This window comes from Centropristis striata, chromosome 20 (genome assembly GCF_030273125.1).
Source record: "Centropristis striata isolate RG_2023a ecotype Rhode Island chromosome 20, C.striata_1.0, whole genome shotgun sequence".
NCBI classification, from domain to species: Eukaryota; Metazoa; Chordata; class Actinopteri; order Perciformes; family Serranidae; genus Centropristis; species Centropristis striata.
This window is the reverse complement of record NC_081536.1, coordinates 15,673,917-15,697,571: the sequence shown is the minus strand read 5'-3', so window position 1 is coordinate 15,697,571 and position 23,655 is coordinate 15,673,917. Positions and strand designations below refer to the sequence as shown.

The 23,655-nt window shown below is 41.1% G+C and overlaps 1 protein-coding gene across 1 annotated transcript in view; it reads right to left on the bottom strand.

The window, feature by feature from the left end:
- The window catches only part of pcdh15a (protocadherin-related 15a), a 264,071-nt gene that overhangs the window by 81,413 nt on the left and 159,003 nt on the right, over positions 1-23,655 (bottom strand). Inside the window, exons 19-20 of the mRNA XM_059358970.1 lie at positions 7,135-7,228; positions 109-237 (exon numbers count right to left, since the gene is read on the bottom strand). Of these exons, the coding sequence (XP_059214953.1) occupies positions 109-237; positions 7,135-7,228 (223 nt within the window). The remainder of the gene's footprint in view (positions 1-108; positions 238-7,134; positions 7,229-23,655) is intronic.

Below are 23,655 nucleotides of genomic sequence, written 5' to 3'. Positions count from 1 at the left end.
ACATGTGGTTATACAACAGTAGAAAAAACTTGTTTGCTTAAAAAAGAGAGGTATGTTGATGTTGGTATAACAGCAGTTTATCATTTAAGAACAAGATATCGTACTCACCCTGATTTGTCCTACAAACAAATTGGCCTCTTCTTCTTGGACGGTAAAGTTGGTGGATATGGTGAGGTCAAACTCAGGGTCATTATCGTTGACATCAGTGACCACGATGTTCACAGTAGTAGTCGATGTCTAAAAAATAAAAAAAATAAAGAGCACAAGACAGACCAATGTTATTCAGTGTCCCTTTATATAGTAAATTAATAATTCATGTGATGACTTAAATTTTGACCCTGTGATGAAGATTAACATACATGAAGTATAAGATGAGGTCGGATAATATCTGGATAATTACTGAATGGATTGCAATGACATTATAAACAGGCATTCTTAGTTACAAGCAAATTAATTGTACCAACTGTGGTGACCCCTCTCACTCTTTCTCTTGCCTCCACTCAAATTTGTAATTTTCACAATATTTATCCTATCCAGTACAACCTCATAGAGTTGCTAAAAGGCTATTTGTCTTGTTAACACATAGAATGCAAATAAATGTCAAATTACTGACATCAACATAGACAGTGTCATAGCCCCTGTAAAGTGAATAACACAACTATTAAATTTGTGGAGGAGTACGCCTACAAGCACTTATGTACTATCAGTGATATTAAGTGGAATTTAAACGCCAACACTAATGCTTTGTTTGAAGAAAATATGTGTACCAATTGAGTCTACTGACCTGCATTCTTGTTTGGGCAGACATATTGATGGTAGTTATTAAAGTCAAAATGGTAAAGTTTTTAAGATTTTAGGAGCCAGTATCTGGGACATTTAAAGTGTCATATTGGACCCATCACAACTTTTCTTTTATTTGTATACACTTTTAGTTTTAGAGGAAGGATCCAACACACCAACACATTTAACCCATTGACGCCGGGAAAGCATTACCGCATTTCTACCATTAAAACCGGGAGTGCTGTTGCGTCACTCTACCATTAAGGCCGGGACAGCGGATATGTCATTTTGTAGTATTTGTATTTTTTTTCACCTATTTTCGGCCTCTTGGCCAATGAAATGCATCAGAATACATGTGGGAGTGTCGCAATGCAACATCGGACTTTTCCAGAACTTATAAATCATGGAGGAAGACGACTATACCGGAGGAGCTCAGCAGTAAGTGACTGAAGAGGTCTGATGAAAACAGCGCCGGTGATTTTATTGCTGATCTGGACTTTGAACCCTCGGAACCAATCGACCGGCATTTATGGATGAGGAATATGTTTTTAGACGACATATTTTCACCAAAGAACAGACAGATTTGTGGCCATCTGGAGATAATAATAATATCATTAATAATATATTAATATTAATAATAATAATAATAGGCTAATTGATTGTGATGATGATATAAGAAATCATGACTGTTTATGTCTTATATTAGGCTACTTTATGCGTCATTGAGTACCCTGAAAAATGCAATATATAAAATGTATTATTATTATTATTTATTATTATTATTATTATTATTATGATATTTTTTTTTTTTTTATTACAGTAGGCTAATGAGAACTATGTCTTGTTCTTCCAGTGGTCATATCATGTTAGCATCTTGCTAATGGGCATGTATTAGTATTATGCATAGGATTTTTTTATTCAGTCAAATGTAACATTTGCTGAGTTTGTTGATTTTTAAGAAAAACTTTATTGAAGGTTTGGACAAATAAACTCAACTTCGTATGAAAGCCACGGGTATAAGCTCTCAAATACTTTTTGAATTTCATTTTTATCTGCTACAGAGGCGGAAAAATCTATTATTTAGTAGGTGTTGAATTTCCAGAAAAACTTCAGGTTTTAGGGGGTCATTTGAAAATCGCCCATATGCCCAAATGACCACAAAGAAAAATGAAATAACTACAAAGGGACACAGACAAACTACAAAGAGAACAAAAAGCACTTCAAAGGGAAGCCAACAGCTGCCAAGAGACACAAAGGGACCAAAATTAGACTTATGAAAGAAGCAAAACAACCAGACATAAAGCAACTACAAAGAGACTCAAACTGACCACAAAGATACACAATTCAACTACAAACTGATTCAAAATGACTACAAAGAAGCAAATAACCATAGCAAAAAGACCAAAACAATCACAAAGTGACACAAAAGGACAACAAAGAAACATCAAACCAAAGAGAGATGCATTATGTATACAAAGAGGGAAAAAACAAAAATGGCAAAACAACTTTAATGTCTGTGTCTTGCTCCTATGTAGGAGAGATATGAGGCTGTTTGTACCAAGTTCCCAGGTTTCATAATCTACCTATACTATGAATACTGCTAATTAGTATGGCATTAGAGGATGTCAGATTTGTAGACTATATTTAACTCATGTTTGTAGTAAAATAAACTATGTTTTGTGGCATTTGTTTAATGTTCAGGGTTTGTTTGATCTCAAAGCTCATTGGACAAAACAAATCTCCCTCAGCATCATATTAGATGTTCATTTATTTACAGGGACATCTGTAGCAATGTAGTGCCGTTAACCTTCAAACAATGACACAGTACATACACCTATAGCACGCCTATAAATCAACACAGAAAAATGGCTGAATAAGCTCAATCCACAAACTCTCAGTGCACCGGGATGAAGCTGCATGCAAATGGTATGTATGGTCTCCTTTGGGGGAAGAAGGATGGGTGGGTTGTGGGTGGAGTTGGCTCTCGCAAGAAAAAAATACTTCCCATAAGACAGCTGTTTGAAGTTGCCCCAGCAGATGAGACACTCAGCAGCAATGTCATGGAGGAAATGACCCAGTTAATGTCACCTTCATCTCTCTGTCTGCTGGGAATTCCTCCACCATTGTTGTTTTTTTTGTTCTAGCTTCTGAGACGTACATAATCAGTCCTTTCATGACTGACTTGACATGGCAACCCATGCTGAAAACCATCTCACTTTATGTCCCTTTATGCAGAGAGCTCACCATCAATGTGGTGATGGGATCTACTTATTTTCAATTTCACAAAAGAGCCCGAAGCCAATTAGCATCTCCGCCCTAGTGTGGGCGCTCTTATCAAAGCTAAAAAAATAAATAAATCCTACCTCTATGACCAGGAGTATAATTAATGAGCTTTTGTTACTTATTTAAGATGAAATAGATGGAGCTCTGTGATGAGTCGTCTTTTGTCCTCACTGTCTAAAAGATCCAGAGGTGGCTGAAAAATGCTGGTACAAGCCACGATATTTACTCCTCTGTGACATTTCACCGGTAATCAAGTGATTTTGTAGAATCTCTACAGAGAGAAGAATCATGGCGTGCAGTTCTTCCATCAATGTTTTGCATGCACTCGCCACTGTCATCCCTAATAATACACATACTGCCTTCGCTTATTCTACAAATACTGCCGTCCCTTATACACAATCCGGATGCCTCTTATTGTACACATACTGCTGCCTCTTATTGTACACACACTACCGCCTCTTATTGTACACACTGCCGCCTCTTATTGTATACATACTGCCGTCCTTTATCTCTACCAGTCTCTACCAGTTTCAACAAGTCGGATTTAAGACTTTTTTAGACTTTTTTAAGACAATAATAAATACAGTTTAAGACCCATTTCACATCCATATTGGAAAAGAAGTACAAAAGACATGAATTAAATTGTTCGTTCTGGAGCCACAAATTGTTCAACTTGCACTTACCCATCAGACACAAGTAATTTGGCTTTACTGTGGGCTTTCGTTAAGTTTTCTCTGCTGATATGCTAGCCTGTAACACACTGCAGCATGCACACAGCGCACTTGTTGGTTGTGCTCAATATATTCTGACCGGGCTGCACAGGTACTTAGTTCCGTTTTGTAGTTATGTTATAGCTTCCTAAAAAATCGCCACATTAAAAAGCGAGACTGAAGTTTGTCTATTTGTTTTAAATAAAACTCACGTTAATACATTTTAAAGACCTTTCAAAATCGTATTTAAGACATTTTATGAGATTTTAAGACATTTTAAGGCCTTAAATTCTAATTATTGGATTTTAGCCGTTTTAAGACTTTTTCAGAGCCCATGGATACCCTGATACTGCCTTCGCTTACTGTACACATACTGCCTGTATACATATTTCCACAACTTCAGTATGTGTACGTGTGTATAGTTTCACATCACTGTCTCCTCCAACTTTGTTCCGCGATGCTGGATTTGAAGGTGAATAGAGACCAATATTGCGCGGTTGCAGAATCAGTATGAATGTCTGAAGGTTTAATGCGGCAGAGCTCGTTACAGCACTTTTGCTGAAATGCAGTCTGAAAGGGGCTTATGTTGCAGGGACTGATACGATCAGGCTGCTATGTAGTTCCTCCTCTGAGGGCGAGAATAGCTTTCTGATGGTTATGATTAAAGCTTGCACTGTTGAGAATACAAATTTTGAATTGGTCACACGGATTAGAACAATTTGTTTCATGCATCGGTAGACGTAAGAGTTAAAATTCAACAAGTGGAGGAAAGTTTGTGTGTGTATGCAGATTTGAGCACTGTGGAGAGGATGGCTTGCTTTACTCCTTGTGCCCCGTTCCCATGGTTACCAAAGTTAGTACTGTGCTAATTACACATCTGAATCCCCAGTGTCCCCCTCCGTTTCTCTGTCACTTTCTCCTTTCCGTGCCCTCCTCCTGTGCTTATTTTGATCGTTTGCTTGTCTCCAGCCTTCCTCGCAGCACTCCGTCTCGCTGAATGAGTCCCTCACCTCCACCCTCCCGCCACCCTTTACCCTTCTCAGTCATTCAACTTCCTTCCTGTTGTGACAGCATTTCTTCCTAGCTGTGACATTTAGCCCACACGAGTCAGCCAGTAATTTACTCGGTGAACGAGGCGTTTCGCACACTCAGAGACACACACAATATACAGGTGGAGAGGGTTGGCTTGTATGATCTTGCCACTAATATTGGGACAAAGAGCACCAGCTTGTGGTTACCTCATTCTGTGAGGTGAAGCTTCATCTTGCACTCTTTTTATTCATTTGCTCTTCCCTCTCTGACCCTGTCACTGCCTCCTACAGTTCTGGGATTCTGAGACTCACCGACGACAGCACATAAATACACAGCACATAGACTTCTCATACAGCTCCACTTGACCGACATGTGAAGAGGAGCTGTAGTTCTGAGTGTTTATGCGCGCACAGGTGAGAGGGGGGCAATCAACATCACTGCTGCGACAGCTCATCAGCTAATGTTCATTACCTATCACACACAGCATCTTAAAAAGGAAACCACATTTCACCTCTGCCTGGAAGAAAGACAGCTGTGAAATCTGAGCCAACTGAGGTGAAGTCTAATTAAATTAAGACGGTTTATATGATTATCAGCTCTCTGTGGGAGACAGAGCAGCAAGCATTCACTTTCAGTTATAGTGTCTGCTGTTTCTTAAGGCTAAGTTACAGAGACAGCTCTGTGGATTTAAAGACTCAAAAGTCACAACTACTGGTGATGAAATGGTGTGGGCAGCAGTTTTATACTGATGGGAACTGCACCGCTTTTCCAATTAAAGATGCTGTGTCCAGTTCTCTTTATACAGTTATATAATCTCTTCTGTAGCTCTGAATAAGGTTTCTCTAACTGAGTTTTCTTGAGAAAATAACTCTGATGATGTCACAGTTATGTCATTAGGGTTATCACCTTACTAGGACTTGGGCACTACATATTTATAACAGATTGCCTGCGCTACAAACTGGAGTTTGAAAGATGTGGGCATTTACGAGAAATAAAAGTCTGCATATTTCAGCCTCTGCTGCTGTGACTCTGACCTTTTTCTTTTCTACTGCATCAAATGTTCTGAAAATGCAATATTACATCACAGGAGTACTCTGTCAAAGGGACAGGTCACCACCACCCCAAAAAAACTTTGGTATGAGTTGCCAAGTGTTGGATCTGGAAAGAGATACTGCAGATGTGTTTTTCACATGTATTTTTTGTGCTTTGAGGACCACAAGCCGAGCCATCTTATCCCATTATATTCAAGAGAAAGCAGACATCTCTATGGCCAATATCTCCAACACTCAGCAACTCACATCAAAACCATCTAGGCTGATAAATTGAACTACAGGAAGGAGAAAAAAACAGGGTTTTTTTAGGGTTAGAGTTATTTGGGGTGAACTGTTCCTTTAAGAACCAAGTTATTAGCCATGGTGTAAGTAAATATATTTAAAAAAAGGCTCAATAGCAAGATACAACACTACTGCTTCTTTTCACCAGTTTGCAGCTTCATCATTGCATTGAAGTTGCTCTTATTCTTGATCCATTTCTGTACACACAGCCTAAGTTTACCGTAAAATAAACTCAGCATGGTATATATAAATAAAATATGTTATGATCCTTTTGCCATTCAAAACAATTCTTCTGTATCCAAGGAGGAAAACTGCTTTGATAGCTCAAACTAGCTGCAGGTAAAATGTACACAAACAAAATGTACTTTAGTCAGACATAGATAGACATAACAGCAGATGTAGCAGTAGTTAGAACTTTTCCAGTTGACAGAGAAAAACATTAACATTATTGCGGGGTAGTTAATTGCCCTCCACACTGGTAACTGCAAAGCCAAACACTTAGTGAGTGGAAATACCTTGAGTTTGAAAAATAAGAATAATGTACTGACAGACCTGAATGTCAGTCCTGGTGAACATATCTGTGCTGTTGGAAAAACATCTCTCAGCCCCTACACAATTACAGTGAGTGAAGTGAATTTCCAGTAACAAACTAAACAGATTACCAAAATCACAAAACTGTAATTTCCAGATGGACTTAATGAACAGGCAGCCCTCATTATTCTGGTGTCGCACTGGTTTGGCACAAAGACATGGTGCTCCTGACTCCTTGTGCCGCCACAGATTTTATGAATCTGTGACAAAATCATAGGGTATTAAAGTTCAAACGCACTTACATTTTCCAGGCTAATGAAGCTCTTGGGTTCACTGAGCCAAATTTCCGAGCTAATAAGCTTGTATGAGAAGATCTTATTTGAGCTTAATGTGTTCAAAATGTTTGAGGATCACCGACCCCCAGGAACCAGGCCAATAGCTTAATAAAGAGGGTTGTGCCTCACCCCTCCAGGGTTGCCGTCAGAGGCTGTGACAATCAGACGGTACTGATCCGTAGTCTCTCTGTCCAGAGGCTCCCCCAGAAGCAGAAGGCCAATCCTGTAGAGAGGGGTCAGAGAAAACACAGCTATTACTATTACACACACACACGCACACACAACTACAGACATTAATACAACCACCTCACAAAAAAGGAAAGGAACACACTACAGGCCTTTGTGTAGTCTTTTTCTCGTATTATTTGTTTATGTCACATGGAGAAAGATCATTCATTTAAACACACTTTCAACACTCTGCAGTCAGTTTCTCCTGGTTAGTCATGCTTCATTATTCGTGATTCATTATTCATTATTAGTCAGGAGCTTTTTACAGGGAGCCAAATTATCCGCTGAGGTCTCTTCTCCAGATAGGTGTTTAAAACTAGTAAAATACTGAATAAAGCCGCTTCAGGTTAAAAATAAGTCTTTTATTGATGGTGCTCGGCAGGTCAAGGACCTTCCAAAGGGGCTGTGAGATGAGCTGCTATTAATGTTTGCTCAGCTTGTAACTCTGATAGCTAAAGATTCAGATGTTCACAAGGTTTTTACCATGAGCCGAATTATCTGTAGATGTCTCCTCCTCTCCGAAACCAACGGACCAGGTTATTAAAACTTGTTAAAACTTTGAATTATGCAGTTAACATTAAAAATAAGCACTTAGTCCTTATGGCAGTAGCTCGGATTCGAGTCCAGCCGGGGGCAAGTCTTCCCTCTCTCTCCCCTTTCGAACCTGTCTCTGTTGCTATTAGCATAAAAATGCATAAATGCATAAAAACATAAAATAAAAAAAATACATACTCCAATCCTGCTTGGTAGAGCAGCTTGTTTCTCTGACTAAAATCCTTCATCCGGTTGAAATATATATTTAAAAATGACCAAAGTCTAAAAAGTGTGTCGTAAAACTGGATAAAAGTCAATTCATGACTCATTCTGAAAGGGGATATGACGCCACTGACAGGGAACCAAATAAACATTAATGGACCATTACCTTGATTAAAATTATGGATTTAATTAGCATTAAAAGTTGTGGGAAACATTTGGGATAATCGAAGTAAAGAATTTAACAAAACATATAACAGGTCTTGTGAGTTTTTAACATCTTATTGTGGATAAGTTACGTATTATATCTTGGGAGCAAAAAGGGATTTGTTGTTGTTAGTTTTGAATACTTTATGGCTGATGCAAAAGACGGTGAGGGAGAGGGCTGCGTTTCAGAGTTTATTTACTTCCAGATTAGACAGATTTATAAAACACGGTTGCTGATAGAGGAGGATGAGTTTTGGGCGAAGAGCAGGTGGGCTTTTAAATGCTCCCACTCTGTCTTTCTCTCTATGTAGCCCGCCTCATGCTCCCAAAGCACATGGACTACAGACAGAAAGATTCATGTATCCTGCAGCAGACACAGCGGCCCTCCTGCTCGTTCACAAGGTATAATTTGGCACTCTGACACTCCAAACACAAAGTGTGGATGCATTCCCAAGCAGAACGCTGAATTATCTTTGTTTGCACACACAGGCACACGAGACACGTGAGCGCAAGCGCATATACACACACAGACACAAACACCTACACACAGTGTGCACAAAACAATTTCCCTGCCACACACAGGAGAGGCTCTGCCAGGACCGCAAACGGAAGGAAAGATGAATGCATCTGAACGCACGGCTAGATTAATGCCCGTTGCAATTCCCTGCTGTCCCCTTGCTCCTTCACATTTCTAATTTAAAGCTCCTTTGGCCAAACAGTCCAAGCAGAACCTGACTGCAGCTTCTTCCCTGCCTCTCCGGCCCATAACCGTCAAACTATAGAGCCTAATTTTGGAAATCTGACAGGCAAATCACAGGAACCTCGATTAACGTTGTCTGTTTTTCAAAGCACTCTCCTCAAGTTAAAGGGAACACATTGCTTTTAATCCAATGCACCTGATGATCTGCGGTTCAAGAGGGCAAACACAGCTTCCTAAAAAACGCCATAAAAATGCAGCACAGCATCCTTCACTGGCCGCTGTGCTCATGTTTATTTATACATAAGAGTGAAAAGAAATAGACCGCTCTGTGCTCAGTGAAGCTGAAGGTACAGGAAACTTTGATGTGAATATGATAATGAAGATATACAGTGATGATAGTCATAATTACGGTGATAATGATGATGATCTTGATGCTGATGATGACAAAGATTAGAATGATTAATGCCACTTAGCCAGCCTGGGAAGTTTATTCCTTACTACAGCTGCAGTGCTGGGCTACACTTGAGCGGCTGGGTCTGAGAGGTTCACTGATCATGTGTGATAGCGCCCTGCCTCCTCTCCCCAGCCACCACAAATGAAAAGATGTTGTCAGACTGACAGGGCGCTGTTAACAGCATCGTCTAAAGCGACAATGGTGCAGGTTAGAGGCTATCCATCCCAGTCACACTAAGTCTCAGTCTTTCATTCGGCTCAGATCGTGTCTCTGAATGGTAAATTGGACTGGATGTACAGGACGATAGTGCCAGGTGCCATGAGTGTTTTACCTCTTTAGTGGTTGCACAAGGGGAAATTAAAGACAATCTTTTATTATATACACATTGTACTTGACTTGCATCATTTAAAATACCTGTTTTGGGTAATTAGAAGTGACTGCAGTGGTTTCAGGGGGCAGTAAAATGACTACCTTCTGAACTCTTCTTTCCAATTTCAGTTTCAATTCACACTGAAGCAGACAATCAGCTGCTGACTGGTTACTTGAGCACTGAAAAAAGCTAAAGTATCAAAGTTGTTGTAGCCTCTAGGTGAGTTTTTTGTGACTTTGAGATGCTACAGAAAACAAGCTTTGGCCTCAGAAGTGATGTCGTCATCAGCAAAAAAAAAAGAACAGCAGCAAACTCTGTGGATTATAATCCGACCGATACTGGATTTTTTGTGGTAGATACTGAAATTGATATTTTGTAGTGTAAATAGGAAAAAAATTTGACACATAACATGAACAGAAATATCATGAATAGAAATATCCATTAGATTTACTTTTGTATTTATCTAATTCTGACATAGAAAAATATTTGTTTGTGTAAAAACGTAACATGACATCTACTTAAAGTGCTTTTTACAGAAGCCCTGAAAGGCAAGGTGAATTATTATTATTTTTTTTGGGCATGGTTGGCCAAAACTTCATCTCATACGACCTCCTGTGCAACAGCGATGTCCAGACACATCAGCTGCAATGTACAAACAATGCCCAGGTGTGTACTTAACTTGCTATTTGTTGCTACATTTATTTTACATCCAGGTGCATAATATACACATTAGGTAAGTTTACGCTGCCTGCAGACACCATGATCACGGTCACCCAACGTGAATATTAAGTAGCCATGTGGAACACAGTCCCTTCCCAATATGGTCCATCAGACCTTATATCTAACCTGTTTGAATGGTAAATGGAGTGCACTTATATAGTATGCCTTTATCCAAAGCTTTACACTACAGACTACACTCATTCACCCATTCATACTGGTGGCCGAGGCTACCAGGGCACACTGGTGCCACCTGCCACCATTGAGAATTCATTCACACACCGATGACAGCATTGGGAGAAATTTGAGGTTCAGTATCTTGCCCAAGGATACATCAACATGTAGGCTGCTATGGTCTGGGATCGAACCACCGACCTTCTGATCGGGGGGTGACCGTTCTACCAACTGAGCCACAGCTGCCCCCCCAAGTCGGCACCTATGCACAGTCCCATTATGTTTTACAGACATTTGTAGTTAACTAATACGGTAAAACATTTTGTACATGCTGCATTTTGCTGAACTTTCACTTCCCTTTGTATCATGCATCAGGCACTTCCCTCAAAACAGCCTAATTAAGCCTCAAAGTTTGTTGGCCAAAACCTTTTCTCGTACGAGATAAACTTAGGTTTTGGCCAAAAATGCCTGAAAAAAAAAATCACCTTGCCTTTCAGGGCTTCCATAGCTTTTGTTGCCACAGACAGATTGTTACGATAAGAGACTGAGAACATTATGGAAAGGACCTGTCAAAGAAAAACATTATTTTCTTCAATTTTCTTCTTTTGTTTGATATGGTCTGTATGTTGTTGTGTCCAAGTCCTGCTCATGATTAGTCTTGTTCTGATATCTGAATATTGAGCATTAACAGGCCACTCTTTGCAACATAAGCATTTTGCTTCTGTGTGCAGAAGGTCACCGCATCCACAGCAAAACAACCGGCAATCTCTTGAGCTTTGAGGCCTGGCAGCAGCTGGTTCAAGCTCCACTGCCTGTTGTCTGCTCTTTGATTACTGAGAGCTCTTCTATATAATACTCAATGCTCAAAGAACACGGCAACTACTGAATTTGAAGCCCTCATCCATATCTACATATCATCTACGTATTCAGACATGGCATTGAACTCTTAGATAACTTCGCTCTCTATACTCCAACACAACAAACTCCTCTAAATCCTCTCAACTCTCATTAAAATTTCCACCGCTGTGTAAAAGAAACACACAAGATTTTAGACTTCTCCTTTTTTCTATGGTCACTTTTATATTTGCAGACATTTTAAAAAAAGAATCTGAACCTGTCAGTAGCAAAAACAAGGACTTTTATTGGACGTACTGTCACGTTACATTGATGGTGTGCAATTGCCCTTGCAGTTCGTTTCATGGCCACTGGTTACAGCACTCTCGCTCAATACTGGGCCAAAAACTGTTTTCCACACTGGACACTTACACACAAAGCCATGGACAAATAGAATCCAGTTTGAAAATACCCAAATTCCCCAATAGTTTGCTCTGATTCTGATGAACATAGTATAGTAGGTTTGGACATTTTACAGCTGAAATTACGTTGCTGAGTAAGCTGAAAACTTTTCTCCAGTGGACACACTGTTTCTATACTATTCAAACCAATCTTTTGCATTTCTGTATTGGCGTTTCTTCCACACCAGCCTATGATAGATTGGTCTGGCTGACATGTACATTAGTATGGAAGAAGGATCCTATCTTTATTCAAGAGCGTAGATTTTCAGTTTGAGAGCATAATTTGTCTTTCTCGTGCTCAGATTTGTTCTCCTCATGCTCACATTTTGCGCTCGCACTCAGATTTCTGCTGCTTTCTTTCAAAATGTGTGCGTGCACTTAAAAATCACATGCTTGTGCTCACATTTCTTCTTCTTGGACACAAACATTTTGCTCGCACTCAAATATGTCCTGTGCGCACTCAAATCTAAAGTCTACGCGCTCAGATCTCAACTCTGCGCTCTCAAAACTTTTGTGCTCGCACCCAGAACACGCACGTCCTCTCAGGTTGAGGTGTCTGCTCAGACTGAACGATGTCCCGCCCTGCGCTTAAACTAGTGTGTTTCACCAGCCAATAGGGAGACAGCTAGATTCAGGCCCGGTCTTAGGTGCGTTCCCTCGTCTTTTTGAGCGCTCCGTCGGGGCGGGTATATGGTCTGTTTGTAAAACTGCTTCTCTCTTAAAATACACCAATTTACCATATTAGCCAGCTATTTGAATCGTCACCTATTTAAAACGCAGCATATTTATGTAGAATTAATCTTAAGTAGTCCTAAAAAGAGTTATGGTAGTTTAGATTATATATATATATATTTTTTTTTTCTATTATTATTTATTTATTTATATATATATATATATATATATATATATATATATTTTTTTTTTTTTTTTTCTTCATCTGTACAGTGCTGTCACGATAGTCCAGTGGTGAAGTACACCACCAACTGTTGCATTTTAAACCATGGGACGCCGGTTCGCATCCCGTCCGCCGCACTCTTGCTGCATGTCTTATTATGATTTAAAATTTTAATTGATAAATTAATGTAACAGTAATACAATCCGTGTAACCCACTCAAAACACTTGTACTTATCAACATATATAGCGGGCCTTTGTCGGCACTAGGGACAGAAACTCATTATGAATGAAGTGACGTCAGCGGGGATTCCCTTCAGCTCGCGCATCATTATGTGTGCCGACCTGCCGCTGGTACGATCATAGGTTGCCAATTATTGTAGGCTACTTTCGTTGTACATGTTACAATGAAGGCCCGCTATATATGTTGATAAGTACGAGTGTCAAAATGATTACTGTACTGTTATTGAAACTACTGTATATGATCGATGTGTTTTGAGTTGTAGCAACATTTAGCAATGAACTTACTTGAGGTCTTTGGCCATCCATCTGTCTCCCATTCATTCGCTGCCGCGCTCCGAATCCTGCTCAAAGTCTTCTTCTTGTGAAAGTGAAAGTATTACCAACATTAGCCTAATTATGCGCCCCCTGGCTTTGACCGCGTAAATAGGACGGTGATACACGTTGCAATAAGAGAATCAGCTGGTTACACGGATTGTATTACTGTTACATTAATTTATCAATTAAAATTTTAAATCATAATAAGACATGCAGCAAGAGTGCGGCGGACGGGATGCGAACTGGCGTCCCATGGTTTAAAATGCAACAGTTGGTGGTGTACTTCACCGCTGGACTATCGTGACAGCACTGTACAGATGTATATATATATATATATATATATATATATATATATATATATATATATATGTATATGTATATATATATATATATATGTATATGTATATATATATATATATATATATATATATAAATAATAATAGAAAAAAATATATATATATAATCTAAACTACCATAACTCTTTTTAGGACTACTTAAGATTAATTCTACATAAATATGCTGCGTTTTAAATAGGTGACGATTCAAATAGCTGGCTAATATGGTAAATTGGTGTATTTTAAGAGAGAAGCAGTTTTACAAACAGACCATATAGGCTACCCGCCCCGACGGAGCGCTCAAAAAGACGAGGGAACGCACCTAAGACCGGGCCTGAATCTAGCTGTCTCCCTATTGGCTGGTGAAACACACTAGTTTAAGTGCAGGGCGGGACATCGTTCAGTCTGAGCAGACACCTCAACCTGAGAGGACGTGCGTGTTCTGGGTGCGAGCACAAAAGTTTTGAGAGCGCAGAGTTGAGATCTGAGCACGTAGACTTTAGATTTGAGTGCGCACAGGACATATTTGAGTGCGAGCAAAATGTTTGTGTCCAAGAAGAAGAAATGTGAGCACAAGCATGTGATTTTTAAGTGCACGCACACATTTTGAAAGAAAGCAGCAGAAATCTGAGTGCAAGCGCAAAATGTGAGCACGAGAAAGACAAATTATGCTCTCAAACTGAAAATCTACGCTCTTGAATAAAGATAGGATCATTCTTCCATACATTAGGGCCAATTTCTTATTTTTACCAATACACCTCTTTTTCAAGTGCTCCTCAATTTCGACTCAGGTGAATGCTCCCAGGAGTATTGGTTGAACTTCATTATGAAATGACACAATCCTTCAAGACACTAATACTGATTGTTATGAAAGCAGTCATCTTGCAGACTGTTCTGTATGTGCCCTGTGTCTTTGTTTTCTCACTTTCACATGCAAATAGGAGTGTGCCATAGCCACAGGAAGATTGGTGGAAAGGTTCCACCCCCTGGCCAGGATTGGCTGCAGCCGGGAAGTTGTATTAAAAGAGCCAAGATGGCGACCGTCGGGGGCAGCAGGTATTTCCTCATCCTCCTCATCTCCCAACCAGCCACACTTCTGCTAAGTACAACTTGGTTGAGATTAAGATACAGTTTCCTTTTGAGTGGCAAGGGTGGACTGCCAGGTTTGTTATTCTTGTTCTTTTTGTTGTTTGCTATTCTTATTTCCTGTTTAAGTAGGTAGAGAGGTAAGTCTTCTGACAATTGTTTTCTGAGGTAATTTCCTAGACAGAATAATTTTGTTTGTTATTTTGGCCTTAGTCCACCTGAAGCCTAACAATATATGTGTTCATTGATTTATTTTTGTATGTGGGGAAGATGGGGCCTTCTCATGTTCAGTAGTGTTCAAAATAATAGCAGTCCAATGTGACTAACCAGATTAATCAAGGTTTTTAGTATATTTTCATTGCTACATGGCAAACAAGGTACCAGTAGATGCAGTAGATTCTCAGAAAACCAACAAGAGCATTCGTGATATGCACACTCTTAAGGCTGTGCAATTGGGCAATTCGTTGAAAGGGGTGTGTTCAAAAAAATAGCAGTGTCTGCTGTTGACTTTACAAACACAACACTATTTTGTACAAACATTTTTGTTCCTAGGATTTAGCAATCCTGTGAATCACTAAACTAATATTTAGTTGTTTGACCACAGTTTTTTATAACTGCTTCACATCTATGTGGCATGGAGTCAACCAACTTGTGGCACCTTTCAGCTGTTATTCCACTCCAAGATTCTTTAACAACATTCCACAATTCATTTACATTTCTTGGTTTTGCTTCAGAAACAGCATTTTTGATGTCACATCACAAGTTCTCAATTGGATTAAGGTCCGGGGATTGGGCTGGCCACTCCACAACATCAATGTTGTTGGTTTGGAACCAAGATTTTGCTCGTTTACTAGTGTGTTTGGGGTCATTGTCTTGTTGAAACACCCATTTCAAGGGCATGTCCTCTTCAGCATTTACATTTACATTTAGTCATTTAGCAGACGCTTTTATCCAAAGCGACTTACAGGAAGAGTAAAAGCAAACAATCAAGGTATAGTGCAATAAGAGCTATTAGTGCTAGTGACAATTCTTTGAGGAGTAGCCTTATCATGTGGTCTAGGAGAGAAGATGTTCTCTGAAGAGCTGGGTCTTCAGGAGTTTTTTAAAAGGTAGAGAGGGACGCCCCTGCTCTGGTAGGAACTGGTAGTGTGTTCCACCAGCGGGGAACAAGAAGTGCAAAGAGTCTGGATTGCCTTGGACCAACGGGGGGCAGAGCCAGGCGCCGTTCATTGGAAGAGCGCAACGGTCGTGAGGTAGCATATGTCTGAATCAGGGCGTTCAGGTAGGTAGGAGCAGTACCGGAGACAACTTTGTAGGCCAGCATTAGAGATATGAATTTGATGCGGGCTGCAACAGGTAGCCAGTGGAGCTCAATGAGCAGCGGAGTGACATGTGACCTTTTTTGGCTGGTTGTAGACCAGGCGCGCCGCCGCGTTCTGGATCATCTGAAGCGGTTTTACTGAGCAGGCTGGCAGGCCTGTCAGGAGGGCATTACAGTAGTCAAGTTTTGAGATGACAACAGCCTGTGTCAGGAGTTGAGTGGCATGTTGAGTTAGGTAAGGTCTGATTTTTCTGATGTTGTAAAGTGCAAAGCGGCATGACCGGGTAACTGAGGCGACATGACTGGAAAAGGTGAGTTGGTCATCAATCATCACCCCTAAGTTTCGCACCACCACCAAGACACAGGGAGTCAATCTTGATGTTGATGTTGTGGTGTATTGTGGGTTTAGCAGGGAGGACCAGCAGTTCAGTTTTTGAGAGGTTCAGCTGGAGGTGATGTGCCTTCATCCAAGTGGCTATGTCAGAGAGGCAGTCAGAGACCCGTGCAGAGACCGATGGGTCATCAGGAGGAAATGACAGATAGAGCTGAGTGTCATCTGCATAGCAGTGATAGGAAAAGCCATGTGAGCGGATAACCTCACCCAGAGAGGTGGTGTAGATAGCGAATAGCAGGGGTCCCAGCACTGAGCCCTGGGGAACCCCTGTGGTGAGGCAAGACAATGTAGACAACTGTCCATGCCAGGATACACTGAATGAGCGTCCTTTGAGGTAGGAATCAAACCAGGACAGAGCCAAGCCAGAGTTGCCCATTTTAGAGAGAGTAGAGAGGAGGATGCGGTGGTTAACTGTGTCAAATGCAGCTGACAAGTCAAGCAGAATGAGAACTGAGGACTTTGCTGCTGTTCTTGCTTCTTTTAAGGCTTCTGTCACAGACAACAGAGCAGTTTCAGTCGATCAAGAAGATTGTTCTGTAGGAGGAATTCTGAAAGTTGCTTAGCGACCGCCCGTTCAATAGTTTTGGATAAGAATGGAAGAAGTGAGACAGGACGATAGTTCTCGACTTCAGCAGGGTTGAGAGAGGGTTTCTTGAGAAGAGGTGTTACCCGAGCTGCTTTGAATGCGGTGGGAAAAGTGCCGGAGGACAGTGAGGCGTTAATCACATGTGTGACAGCTGGCGTGATGGTTGGGCTAATGGACTGAAGAAGGTTTGTTGGTATAGGGTCCAACGAGCATGTAGTAGGATGGCTACATGTCAACAGTTTGGATACCTCACTCTCAGAGAGGGGTGTAAAGCCAGAAAATGAGGTGCTAGCAACTGATTCAGTGCCGCCCAGCTGAGATACAGAAAGATATGTAGTAGGACTTCTACATGTCACAGTATTAGGAGTCGGGTGGGGGTCAGAGAATTCGCTGCTAATTGCTGCAATTTTGCTTGTAAAGAAGGATGCAAATGTGTCTGTGGTGAGGCAGGTAAGAGGAGGAGGAGGCGGAGGGTTGAGTAGTGATTTGAAGGTGGAAAAGAGTTTCCGGGTGTCAGTGACACTGTTGACTTTGTCGTTGTAAAAAGCAGTCTTTGCATTGGTGATGCTGCCTGAGAATGAGGACAATAGTGTCTGATAGTTTATGAGATCATCGGGAAGTTTGGATTTGAGCCATTTTCTTTCAGCAGCTCTGAGCTTGGTACGCTGTGATCGGAGGGTATCAGTCAACCATGGGTGGGATTGGTTGGGTCGAGCAGGCCTTGTAGATAAAGAACATAGCCTGTTCAGACATGAGTTCAGAGTAGAGCAGAGTGAGTCAGTGGCATCATTAGCCTTCAGAGAGGAGAATGTGCTGAGTGGAGGTAGGGCAGAGGCAACAATAGAGGAGAACTGGGCTGGGGATAAGTTTCGGAGGTTGTGGCGGAACGTAACCATTGGTGCAGGAGCAGAGGGTTGCTCTGGTAGAGTGACATTAAACTGGATAAAAAAGTGATCTGACAGGTGGAGAGGCGTTACCACCAGTGCATCTGTGGCACAGTTACGGATGAGAATTAAGTCAAGGTTCTTGCCAGCTTTGTGAGTAGGAGGACTTTGGACCAGCTGGAGGTCAAATGAATGAATTAACGTCATGAAGTTATTAGAGTCTGGACTGTCGAAGTGGATGTTCATGTCGCCCAGGACAAGCAACGGACAGTCATGATCAGGTATGGAAGAGAGCAGGGTATCTAGCTCATCTGTGAAGCCACCCAGCTGGCCTGGTGGACGGTAAATGACCACAACGTAGGCTTTAACAGGAGCCGTTACTGTTATGGCATAGTATTCGCAAGTGTCATATCTGATGGAATGTAGCAGAGGAGTGAATTTCCATTTATTGGAGATTAGCAGGCCAGTCCCACCTCCTCGCCCAGAAGGGCGGGGTGTGTGGGAGAGGGTGTAATTAGTGGAGAGAGCAGCAGGGGTGGCTGTGTTCGTTTGATCCAGGTCTCAGTGAGAGCAAGGAGCTGAAGAGAAAGGTGGTTCGTGTAAGCCGTAATAAATCGCTTTTGTTTACTGCGGATTGGCAGTTCCACAGGCCCATGGAAAAGGAAGTGACAGTGTGTGAGGACTGTTTGAGAGGCCGAAGGTTAGATAGGTTTCTGCACCTTTTGGCCAGTTTTCTGCGTGGACCGGAGACAACAACAGGATTGGAGTGGCACATATTGTAAGACTGGGAGGGAATAGGACTGGTTCCCTTTGCTCGGTGTCCGTCTTACCCAAGGACGGCTGCGGCTGACGCTGCCGCTTTAGCAAACACCCCTGTTATTATACTGTGATTGGAATTGAACGCGGCTGTTCTCGCATTAAGGCTGATTGTGACAAGCGTAGACCGCCCTCTGCCAGAGCTGTGAATGGTTGGAATTTCCAATTGAAGTGCAAAATTGCTTGCCCTCACAGAGATGAATTCTCAGAATTCAGAAAGGAATGCAGATTTTAGGCTGATCACAGCAAATATTCAGAGTGATTCAGACCGCCACAGCTGAAAAACTCTTACTGCCCCAGTCAGTATAGGTTTTTTAGTTAATTTCTGTATATTTTGCCAGGATATACTTTCACTTCTCTCAGTGCAACGCAACCAGAGGACTTTCGTCCGAATTGGATGGAGAAAACTCTGATATTTAAAGGGAGCAGCCCTGTCTTTGGATCCTGCCCTCTGCCAGAGCTGTGAATGGTTGGAATTTCCAATTGAAGTGCAAAATTGCTCACACCTGGGGGTTGTTACCAACCCTAGATGGCCACTTAATTGCTCACTTGCCCTCACAGAGATGAATTCTCAGAATTCAGAAAGGAATGCAGATTTTAGGCTGATCACAGCAAATATTCAGAGAGATTCAGACCGCCACAGCTGAAAAACTCTTACTGCCCCAGTCAGTATAGTTTTTTTTAGTGAATTTCTGTATATTTTGCCAGGATATACTTTCACTTCTCTCAGTGCAACGCAACCAGAGGACTTTCGTCCGAATTGGATGGAGAAAACTCTGATATTTAAAGGGAGCAGCCCTGTCTTTGGATACTGCCCCAGTCAGTATAGGTTTTTTAGTGAATTTCTGTATATTTTGCCAGGATATACTTTCATAAGCATAAGGCAACATGACCTCTTCAAGTATTTTGACATATGCAAACTGATCCATGATCCCTGGTATGTGATAAATAGGCCCAACACCATAGTAGGAGAAACATGCCCATATCATGATGCTGCACCACCATGCTTCACTGTCTTCCCTGTGTACTGTGGCTTGAATTCAGAGTTTGGGGCTCGTCTCACAAACTGTCTGCGGCCCTTGGACCCAAAAAGAACAATTTTACTCTTATCAGTCCACAAAATGTTCCTCCATTTCTCTTTAGGCCAGTTGATGTGTTCTTTGGCAAATTGTAACCTCTTCTGTGTATGCCTTTTTTTTCACAGAGGGACTTTGCAGGGGATTCTTGTAAATAGATTAGCTTCACACAGACGTCTTTTAACTGTCACAGCACTTACAGGTAACTCCAGACTGTCTTTGATCATCCTGGAGCTGATCATTGGCTGAGCCTTTGCCATTCTGCTTATTCTTCCATCCATTTTGATGGTTGTCTTACGTTTTCTGAAACGTGTCTCTGGTTTTGCTCTCCATTTTAAAGCATTGGAGATCATTTTAGCCGAATAGCCTTTAATTGTTTGCACCCCTTTATAAGTTTTCCCCTCTCCAATCAACTGTTTTAATCAAAGTACGCTGTTCTTCTCAACAATGTCTAGAACTAGCCACTTTCCTCAGGCTTTCAAAGAGAAATGCATGTTCAACAAGCTGGCTTCATCCTTAAATAGGGGCCAACTGATTCACACCTGTTTTTTCACAAAATTGATGACCTCACTGATTGAATGCCACACTGCTATTTTTTGAACACCCCCCTTTTAACTAATTGCCCAGTTGCACAGCCTTAAGAGCGTGCATATCACAAATGTTAGGTCTTGTTGGTTTTCTGAGAATCTACTGCACCTATTGGTAACTTGTTTGCCATGTAGCAGTAAAAATAAACTAAAAACCTGGATTAATCTGGTTAGTCACATTGGACTGCTATTATTTTGAACACTACTGTATGGTCTAGGCCCCTAGACTGGGGCATAACATGATCATGAGTAGTCGTTGATATCGTTTACATAAACTGACAAGTCTGTTGCGGAATCTGATTTGGCATACATTTCCTGTACTTGATTACATCTTGGATTGATTTTATTTGATCAAATTATATTATTTTGGTCCAAACTGACACTGACACTAATATTCAAAATAACTTAGTACTGTACACTGATTATGTGACACGTCTTAAGTGATCATCAGTCCCACCTGACCTGGGACTCCACTAGAAGCACCTGAGATGTTTTTATGATGCATGAACTGTGATCCTGTCTCTGCCGGTTAGTATGTCGTTACTGAATGCTCTCTATACAGTGCCTGGTGGCTGACAGACTCTGAGCTGCTGATTGGAGTGTGCGCCCTGCTTACTACCATAATGGTGAGTGAATCTAAAGCATTCCCACCTCTTCCCTCGGGAGAACCTGCCCCATTTATGTGGAGTTATAGACTGGAGAGCTCATTATTCATAATAGCTGGATTGAGCCAGCCCCATATGTAGCCTCGAACTGAACATGCAGCAATGCGAAAATCTCTTCACTGAATCATATTGGAGTTCTGAAGGGCTTAAAAATGAGGGTGTGAAGAAGGGCTCTGTATGCTACCCACTCATCAAGCATACCAGCTTATCATTCTTTGATTCATCATGTGTTAAATCTGCACCTACTTGAAGTTATTATACTTCTAGGTTGCTTGTGATGAGATTGCAATATGTTTTCCTTAATGGAGATGATGTATCTATTTCTCTCATATCTGGTTCAAGAGATTACATCAGCAACAATAGCGGTTTCCCGTCTTTTAATTGTGTCACTATGTTTTTGCTCACCGTTACCCTGATTAAAACATAAAGTACACATCCTTGCACAAAACAAACAATGTTAACAGTGGAGCAGAGTAAGAGTAAACAAAAGGCAGGGACACACTGCTGCAACACAGCTTGCCCTTGCATAGCCGGGAGACTGAGGATGCAGACAAAAGAGGCTTTAATCAATTAGTGAGAAACGTGTCTGGCAGGGTCCTACATTTCCAGTCTCCCCACGTCTCTTCCCTCCATATTTTCTTGCTTATTTAAGGGGGAAAAAAGCACTGACCGCTTAAATATTTCATGTCTTTTTGTTCCTCTGGCCCAGTGCTTGAGTGAGGTGGGTTGATTATGAGAGGTAGGGTAAGACATTTGGAGGCCGTTTTCTCTCAAGATATATTTGGTGTTTTATGCGCCGTCTTCTGTCAGACAGCAGAGAAGCTGAGCAGGAGAGAAAGAGGAAAGAAGACTTGAAGAGAACTAGCTATCACATAAAGTTTTATACTGTGTGATTATTTCCACAGAGTTCTGCTGAGTTACAAGTCAGCTCTGCCTATCAGCTTCTGGTCGCTCTGACATATTCTCCTCAATTTCTGTTTATCATTGTTTTTGTTTTTTTCCAGCTTACTTGCATATAAATGATATTCTGATGAAATATATAAAGGGGCTTAACCTTTTCACCTAATCATACCCATACCTGTCAACACTGGGACTTCAAAAGAATACTGGCACAACATACAAAAGTCTCTTAATGTTCTTAGCAGAGATTTTTCTGCTGTTAGATTGAATAACTTGTGTTTACTGGATAATTATGTTCTGCATACTGCCACCTGCTCTACCGGATGGGAATGTAAAAAATCAAATAAGTCGACCAACTGTTAAAAAAAGAAAACATTTTAAAAAGGTTAAAAATAAGAGAGATTTATATGGGAAAATATATAGCTAGAATTGTGTTCATATTGCATATATTTGCACACTATTCACCTAATATTGCTTTTTATTTGCCCATAAGTTACTATACTATATTTGTTTCTGTCAATTTCCCCTACTATGTTGCTCTTTCTGAGTTTTCTTTCCTTTTTGAATCTATTAAATCTTGACAGAAAGTGCATCTCTTTTTATTTAGTGACAGTGACAAATTGGTGAATGGTGATCTTTGGGCTATACAGATACAATTGACTTAACTCGACTAGAACATTGGCACCATGGACACAAATAACCAGCCAAAGCAGCCAGTCAGTGTAAACAGGTGTGCTTTTCAACTTGGTTCATTGGGATTCTTGTTGGCGCCAGCAGCCAGCGCCAGTGTTCATAAAACAAAGTCATGTATTGGCTCATAAATCAGCCAGAACCAATAATGGGCAAGTCAGCATCTCCTCCCTACCATCACAATCATTCCTCCTCTGATTCTGTCTGGCCCTCCACCATCACTCGCTCTGGCAGTCTATATCATCAGATGGAGGCTAATGATGACAGTCGGGTCCTGCCTTGTTCGTTTGAAGGGCCTCTTCCATGGACATCACAGTAAAGCAAAGAACACTGTGTCTCAACAACGTATTATTACTGTTTGTCTGAATACTTTCATAGATGAGCTGCCCTTTTCTTTATGATGAACCAGACACTGTATCCAACAGCTTTTTCCTGATGATTCGAAAAACAACACTGATGTCAGAGTTTGAAGAGTGCCCTTGTACAACTATATTATAACTTGATAGGCACTTGGAGAGTATATACCTCACCAAAGCCAAATGCCCCAGCTCATACTGTTAACCAACTGAAGAGTATTTATTGTATCTGCCCCCTGATTTGGTTGCACAACAAGCGTAAATGTGTGTTTCCTTCTTTTAGATTTCATGAAAATTGGCTCAGTAGTTTTTCTGTAATCCTACAGACAAACAAACCACCTAAAAACCTCCTTGGCAGAGGAAATGATAAATACATTCACACCCAAAAAAAATATTGAAAGTCTCAAATTCAGGGATGTCAGAAAACCCTATACTGTGGTAGCAAGTCTATGTCTAAAACCTGAAAACGCTATACGCTACTTTAGCTATTCTTTTAGCACCGCTTGTACCGTAGGGAACCAGGGTTGCCCAGTGTTCATCCATGCAGCAGCGACTGGAGCTTTCCCGCTCACCTGCTGGTGGATGGCGCATCGTGGCATGGAGTGA